Here is an 8141-nt window from a genome sequence, read left to right on the forward strand (position 1 = left end):
TACACACATCTATATTGGATCCTTGGCTTTTTTGTTGCAGTTTAGGAATCGTTAGATAATAAAACATGCAGGTGTGCTCTTTCCTGCTCTATAGTAATTCACATCAATACTCTACAAGCTAATACTTACGGCAGCCGACTGCTCGCCAGATAGTCTTAATATATATCTTAAATCTTAATATGTATTTGAATATGAAATATAAACTACAGAAATACAACAAAATTGTAAAAAAACAAAAAAATAAACTTTCATGGTGAATCTTGAGAGGTTATGGATCTCCGATGCCTTAGTTTCTTTGAGTTTAGTGGTGTTTGCACAAAGTAAACAGGCGCAAGTAGCCGTGTTAATCTACACTTTGAAAAGTTTATACCATGTTATCTTTGACAAAATCACTCCTCTCAGGTCCTAAACAACCCGCTCCTCTCGGTACGACACCGTGCGATGTCCTGGCAGGACCCATTCATTTAAGGCAAAGAGAGGAGTCAAACACATACTGTAACCTACGAAAAAGGGCCTTGTGTGTGAAACAGTTCACTCTAGTTAATGTTTCCATCAAAAGTTGTGAATTATACTTGTGTGAAACATTGGAATATCGCATAACACATTTGAGAATGAAACACCATGCGTTCAAGAGAATAAATTCTTCACTCCTGGAAAAATGAGTATTAAAATAAAAAGTTGGTGCTTTTGGGGAAGCCTGATGTTTGGGAAAGCAATTGTGTGCTGACTTTAGTATTGCACATCCAGGAATTGAAGACACCTCGATCGAGCATGACATTTTCAATGTGCATTATTTATTTATTTTATTGCACATCTTGGCACTTCCATCTAGTGCTGTCAAACGATTAATCACGATTAATCGCATCCAAAATAAAAGTTTTTGTTTACATAATATATGTGTTCTGTGTATATAAATACACACACATGCATCTTTATTTAAAGTCCCCCTGTGGTGAAAATCAAGTTTTTTTTATGTTGTTTATTTGTCTATGTGGTGTTTTTAATATGCTTTTAGAAGAACCATGTGCCAATCCATTTATCAACACCATTGCTGAGTATTTTCTCCTTAAAGCAGCACTATGTAACTTTTTCATCCCAAATTTTGCATACAAATATGTGGATGGAAACATTTAATTGAATGTGAAATTGGTTTGAAACACAGGCAATGTTTAAATTTATCTAAAAACTACCTGCATGTAATTTGACAGTTTAACACGGCAATTTATGCACGAACTGATTCATGAGCAATTCATTCACTCAAATTCATTTTGCTCGCGTTTAAAGAAATACTTCACCTGAAATTGAAAATGTTGTCACCTTCAGGCCATCCAAGATGTAGATGATTTTGTTTCTTCATCAGAACAGATATAGAGAAATGTAGCATTGCATCACTTGCTCACCAATGGATGCTCTGTAGTGAATGGGTGCCGTCAGAATGAGACTCCAAACAGCTGATAAAAACATCACAATAATCCACAAAAAATCCACACCACTCCAGTCCATCAGTTAACATCTTGTGAAGAGTTGCATGTTTGTAAGAAACAAATCCATCATTAAGATGTTTTAACTTCAAACCGTCTAAAATAAGGGTCCGCTATCCATAATATTGCTTTCTCCATTGGGGAGCAAGTGAAGTAATGTTAAATTTCTCCAAATCTGTTCTAATGAAAAAACAAACTCATCCATCTTGGATGGCCTGAGGGTGAGTACATTTTCAGCAAATTTTATTTAACTATTCCTATAATGAGGACAAGCAATGCCCTTCAATTTCGTATTGCGTACGGAGATGCTCAAAGTGGTCCTTAGGTGGCGTTCAGGACGGCTCTTTATGATCGCGTACTGCTCGACTCTAGTGTTGTGAAACAGAAACTAAAGACCACAGATGCTTTCGCAGCAACATCGCCAATCCACACCACCACCTTCATGGAATCAGGCACATGGAAATGTAAACAAACAAGTCGATACTTTGAAAACAAAACAACAAAAAACACAAGTGAAGGCAATTTAGCACTGCTAAACCCCAGCACCGCTCGCCGCAAGAACGACGCGACAACTAAACGCAAATCTTTGAGATGAACTCAACGGTGGTTATTAATCAAAAACCTTATTTCAACGTAATAAGGAAGAAGTATTTCAATGTAAAAAATTAACCCAGTTTACTCCTCCCCATCCCAATTTTTTTCCTCTCTCTATGCGTTTTGCAGGATGGAGTTGGAACACTCCAAACAAATGAGGTTTTGCCCGCCCAGGACAAGCGCCGCCACGTTGTCTCCGCAGCGTACACACGCAGGAACTTGGCTGTGTTTGGGGTAAGTGCGCACATCCAGCGGAGAGCTGGAGCCTGTGCTGTCGCTAGACGGGGAAAACACGGAATCAAAGGCCGGGAGGCTCTGGGAATTCTCCTGCACTAACCGAACCAGCGGATGATCCTCCGGAAGAGACGGAGACAGACGGGCCAGAATGGACGGAGAGAGCCTCGGCGTAGTGGGCAAACTCGCTCCTCCCTGCTCGAGAGCGCTCCACAATGATGGATTGGCGGATGGCGCCGTCATCGTTAGCCCATCGTATCCCACAGGATCTTCGGATCCCAAAGGCAACTGGGAATCACCAAACCAGAATGTGCCTCCGCTGCTGCCGGGACTGAGATCTGCCACTGCGCTGCCTTTCCCGCTGTAGTAGGACTCGCTAGAGTTGCTTCCGAGCGAGCTGGAGCTGTCGTTGCGATAGCCCGCAGCGTTGCTGTGGAAGTTTGAAACGCCGTCGGAGAAGAGCCAGGCTCCGTTGCCGCCCGACTCGAAACCAACGTCGGTGCCGTTGTAGTGGAAATCATCATCGTCCACAGTGGTGTCCACGCTTCCTGCGGTACGCGTCACAATATGAGACTCGATCTCCTCTCGGGCTCGGTCTACATTCTCGGGCATCCCGGTCACCTCAAACACCGGTTCATTGTCACGGCTTGGCGTGACGATGTAGGTGTGGGTTTGCTGCTGGATCCTCTTGATAGTCACTCCTTTCGGCCCCACCACGAGCCCTACCATTCGATACGGCACCCGAACCTGGATGGTGGTCTGTCCCGGATGGCAAGGAATGCTGTTTGTCGGTGCCACTTTGTTCCGAGACGCCCGGATGAGGGAAAAATGCTCGGCCGCGGACAGAATCTCACGCTTGGCCGTGATGACGTCCTCCTTCCGGCCGGTCACTACAAACACGGGCTCCTCTCCTCTCACGGGGGTTTTGATGTAAGTGTTGGTCTTTGCTCTCAGAGCTTTGATTTTGCAACCTGTGGAGAACAGAAATACAAAGACAAGTCAACACTTCGCTAGCTTAAGAAGACATCTATCTATCAATCAATCAATCACAGGCATAGACAAGTGAGCTCTTCTCAGGAGTGATTAGTGCAGCCTTGGATGCTGATTGGTCAATACTAACAGACTTGATATGGTAACAGGGGTTGTCAGTGTGTTAGTTCACATGTTAGTATTACACAACTTGTTTTCATCCAGTACAGTGAAGCAACATCACGTCATTGCAGATAAGTGTGCATGACACATGCAGTTCAATGAGGTCAGTGCAAGCATATATTATTAAAACCATTTTCATCACGGTTTCATTATGAATGTGCTGATATTGAGAAATTGGCCCACACACATTACAAATAATTATGACTAATGATCAGGCTTATTACTAATATTAAAAATAAATAAGGTTTTGTCTTTTAACTTTTTTTAAAACTAAATCAAATATTTTGAATTAGTTTTTATTTCTATTTTAATTTTAGTTAAAGTTTTAGTAATTGTTTTTTTTTGTCATTTTTAGTAGTTTTTGTTTTATTTATTTAGACAATGTCTATTTTTATTGTCTAATTTATGACTTTTTATTTCAGTTTTAGTATATCTAGTTAGTTATTTTAGTTACACTAAAATAAAATGAGAAATGTTGCCAACTGAAATACGTGTTTTTTTATATTTGACTTTTTTTCAGTTAACATTTATTTTTGCTCGAGTACTGAAATGGGCTTTTTTAAGGTTTTAGTTTCTGTTTGAGTTAACTATAATAACCCTAGTTCAAAGTTAATTCAGGTTTTGAAATATAGGCTACTACAAAAGATGGATAACTTCTTTTTTTTTTTTGTAAAACTTTCTGGTAACTAAACTTGCACTTTAATGTAAATACAAAATATATATTTTCTAACAAAATATTTAGGTAAAATTATATTAATATGATTATTTTATTAATAATATAAAAAGGTTATACTACATTGCATTATATTCTTATATATGTATTATTAATATAATATACTATATTAATAATTTTTTTATTTTTTTCATGAGGTGAGGTCTGTGAGAATATCAGCAGGGCGAGTACAAATATGAATCACTAATCCAACTGGCCTCCTTATTGTTGAACACTGTTGAAAAATGAGACACGATGAATCACAATATTAGAATATCAAACATGACACATTAACAATCAAACAAACCCACCCTGCCGACCAACTATTTCCGCCACATGCTCAGATGTGGGCACCATCACGCACTCTGTTGTGTTAACGCTCTTCCTCCTGGTATTGAGCGCACACCTCTCACCCTCCTGCATCATCATCATCGCCATCATCATGCTCCCCTGAACCTGATAGCCCTGGGACTCGCCCGGCCCGTCCAGGAAGAGCACACCGGTCCCCGGGGCCTCCATGGCTGTGAGGGCCCGGGCCCTCAGCTGGTCCAGATCAGCATCATGTCTGATGATGTTGTTATTGTTAGTGTTGGTGGTGTTTTCCTCCTCTGATCCAGTTTGGGACAAGGGCTGGAGGTCTAAAACCGCACCCAGGACACCCAGATGAGAAGTATAATATAGTTCTGATGGACTCTCTTCATCGCGGAGGCTCATCCCGCTCAGGTTCTGTACCGGTACCGGGAGGTCCGGTTCAGTATCGTCTGACTCCAGGAGTTGAGCCGTGTTACTGGGCATGCTCGACCAACAACGTGTCCTACTTTCACTGCGGGACACACATAAACAAACAAAAGTGCCACGACAATGAGTTCTCCGCGGTCTCGTTACTGTATTAAAGTGTACAGAAATAGATTAAGTGATTCGTAAAGTGTGTTCAGTGTATTTCAACTTACAGCTGATGTTTTTAGCAGCGGCAACCGTGGTTCCGTGACCCTGTTCTGCTGAATCTCTTTGTTTACAGTTCTTCGGGGATCCTCGCTCAGGTTCGTGAACAGCGATCTACCGCCGCAGCGCCACGCACCGGCGCGGATGAACAGTGCAGTTTTCGTTTTAGCCACAGTAGCCCTTCACTGCAGAACACAGGATCCAGGGGGCGTGGTTAGATCCACATCTAGGGGGTGGAGATTGATAGGTTTAGGGCTCAGGGGGTGGAGACGGGTAGGTTTAGGGGTGGAGATGGGTGGGTTTAGGGATCAGGGGGTGGAGACGGGTAGGTTTAAGTATATGTAAGGTGGGAAGCGTTGGATCTAGATCCAACCACGCCCCCTGGATCTTGTGTTCTGCAGTGAGGACCATCTCGTTTTAGCAGCCAAAACATTACATGTCTGTTTATTTGGGCCATAAAACATTTTAGAGGAACTATAATAATAAATCAATGACTCTTTTTAAATGATAAAATAATAAAAATGATATAATAAATACAATTTACTCTAGTTTCTCTTGTTTTGTTCTTTCACTTCTGCTTTGGGCATTTTTTCTGTTAGGAAATTTCTGTTGAAATTCAATATCGTGACGCTGATAACATTGGTTTCTTTATTTACCAATTTCGTGTTTTTCTTTAGCAGCCAAAACTTTACATTTCAATTTATTTTGGTTGTAAAAATACTTTAGAGAGGAACTATAAATGAATGGAACTTTTTAAAAGATAAAATGATATGATTTCCTCAAGTTTCTCATTTGTTTTGTGATTTAACTTCTGCTTTAGGCTTTTTCTGTGACGCTGCTAATACTGTATTAGGCTCTTCGTTTCTTTATTTAGGCTATAGGCCTACATTGCTTGTGTTTTTCCTCATTTGTTTGTACTTAAAAAAAAATATATATATATAACTTATAATAGTTATAAAGTTTATATATTTATAAATGTTATATATTTTTTATAAATATAAATATATATTTATAAAATATATTTATAAACTTATATTAATAATTTTTATACACTTCAGCAAGTAATAAAGGCCTAAATTTATAAAATCTAAAGTGTATAAATAAGTCGTTTTATCGTTACTTAATCATTATTATTATTATTTTAGTGTTTAACCTTGTTAAAAAAATGAATAAATGTTCGCTTGTTTGTTTATTTATTGAGGTTTGAATGAAGTTAGACGCAGAGAATGAACACTTTTCTCTACATAGTTGAGTGTTTTTCCACCCGTGACTGCGTTTCAGTGTCCAGGCAACGAATTAGCTCATTAATATTAAGCAGGTTAAGTAGCTGGCGGCTCATCTAATTAATATTCATAAACACCGACGTCCAGGCAACGCGGCGACGCACTCCAGTGACACTTCACTGCTCTCACACTGTTACATTAGTTAATTACACACGTTTCATCGTTGTAAAATATAAATAATGAATCAGCATGTATGATCGAGCTCCCAGGTTCACATATTTGACATTAAGCGGCACGACGTCTGAAATTGGACCAGGATCGTATAATATCAGCAGGTCTCTGAGCGGTAAAAGGGGTGAGTTTCATTTTTGACAGGAAATGGTCATTTTTAAAACCTAAACCTGACAAGAAGCTCAGAAATTACTCTTAAGAAGTATTCAGAGGTTCTTCAGTGCTTCTCTGCAGCCTTCTTCTTCTTCCCAAGATCCATTTTTCTTTTCTATGAAGAGTTCTTGATGTTTCATTAGCAGTGTTGGGGGTAACGCATTACAAGTAACGCGAGTTACGTAACCAGAGTACTTTTTCAAGTAACTAGTAAAGTAACGCATTACTTTTTCATTTACAAGAGAATATCTGAGTTACTTTTTCAAATAAGTAACGCAAGTTACTTATTTTTTTCAAATTTATTGACAGCTCTGGTGTCGCCATGTTGAGAGAAATGAGATGTTACTGTAGTTCTAAAATAAATATGAATATGCATTAATTCATCTCACTCACTCACAAAAAAAACAACATACAGATTCAGTATTCCTCAAAATGAATAAAAATAATGCAACTCAGAATATGACGCTAATCCATTACTTTTAAAAGTAACTTTCCCCAACACTGTTCATTAAGCTATAGGTTTTTAAGATCATACAGTGTTTTATTTAAAGGACTAGTATATAGATGCATTTTCTAAAAACTGGAGAATAAAGAATTCAAAAAGTTTCTCATATGGCATTAGATTGTGCATGCAAACTTTTTTGGTTATTATTTGTTTGGGCACCTGTGATCATCTACAAGGCTACTGCATTTGTATAGTATACTATATACTATATATAGGATTTTTTATTAATTTATTATTATTGTTGCTAAGAATAATATGAATTATGTATGTATGTATCATGTATGTATTTATTTATCATTTCTATCTGTTTCTCCAGATTCGTATGCCCCCTTCCTCTCGCTGTCCAGTAGAGAGTCTGGGTTCCTGGGGTCAGGCAGTGGTCCACTCTCTCCTGGACCAGGACAGTACAACAGTGACATCACCAGGGTACATTACATTTTTTTTTATAACATCACCTCGCAAGCAATTAATATCAGTGATGAATGCAAACTTATAACTGGAATCTTGCAGAATCACATTTTGGGAGGAAAGAGTCTTCAGAATCGCTGCAAGCGCTTTGATGACGTGGTGTCAGATGTGCCGGGACCGGGAGCGTACAATGTTACAAATGATGTTTCACCTGCAGGGAAAAGACAAACCAATCCAGAGAAGAGCCCAAAGGTGAGACATTAGTTTGGGTTATCAAATGGACTCATTTTTTTATTATGATGAGATATCAAGTTACATATAACCATTTATCCAAGTGTTGTTAAAAATGTAACAATAAAACAAATTATATTTTGTAACAAATTATAATAAATTGTATTTTATAGCAAATTATATTTGTTATAAAAAATATAACTAATTATACTATATGTGACCCTGGAGCACAAAACCAGTCATAAGGGTCAGTTTTTCGAAATTGAGATTTATAC

General features: G+C 38.7%; 2 protein-coding genes across 2 annotated transcripts in view; one reads left to right on the forward strand and one right to left on the reverse strand.

Annotated features, from left to right (window-relative positions):
- Positions 1-1679: 1679 nt before the first annotated feature.
- LOC107704095 (RNA-binding E3 ubiquitin-protein ligase MEX3C-like) lies at positions 1680-5182 on the reverse strand. Its single transcript, XM_016506943.1, has 3 exons — positions 5124-5182; positions 4485-4996; positions 1680-3280 (listed from the first exon to the last, which is right to left on the reverse strand). The coding sequence occupies exons 2-3, from the start codon at positions 4966-4968 to the stop codon at positions 2190-2192; spliced, it is 1575 nt and encodes a 524-aa protein (XP_016362429.1). The 5' UTR covers positions 4969-4996; positions 5124-5182; the 3' UTR covers positions 1680-2189.
- A 1405-nt stretch (positions 5183-6587) lies between these two features.
- The window catches only part of LOC107704818 (sperm-tail PG-rich repeat-containing protein 2-like), a 15427-nt gene continuing 13873 nt past the window's right edge, over positions 6588-8141 (forward strand). Inside the window, exons 1-3 of the mRNA XM_016507848.1 lie at positions 6588-6693; positions 7544-7653; positions 7738-7887. Coding sequence (XP_016363334.1) covers positions 6588-6693; positions 7544-7653; positions 7738-7887 — 366 coding nt within the window. The remainder of the gene's footprint in view (positions 6694-7543; positions 7654-7737; positions 7888-8141) is intronic.

The sequence above is a fragment of the Sinocyclocheilus anshuiensis genome, unplaced genomic scaffold (genome assembly GCF_001515605.1).
Source record: "Sinocyclocheilus anshuiensis isolate Anshui unplaced genomic scaffold, SAMN03320099.WGS_v1.1 scaffold117, whole genome shotgun sequence".
Classification (NCBI taxonomy): Eukaryota; Metazoa; Chordata; class Actinopteri; order Cypriniformes; family Cyprinidae; genus Sinocyclocheilus; species Sinocyclocheilus anshuiensis.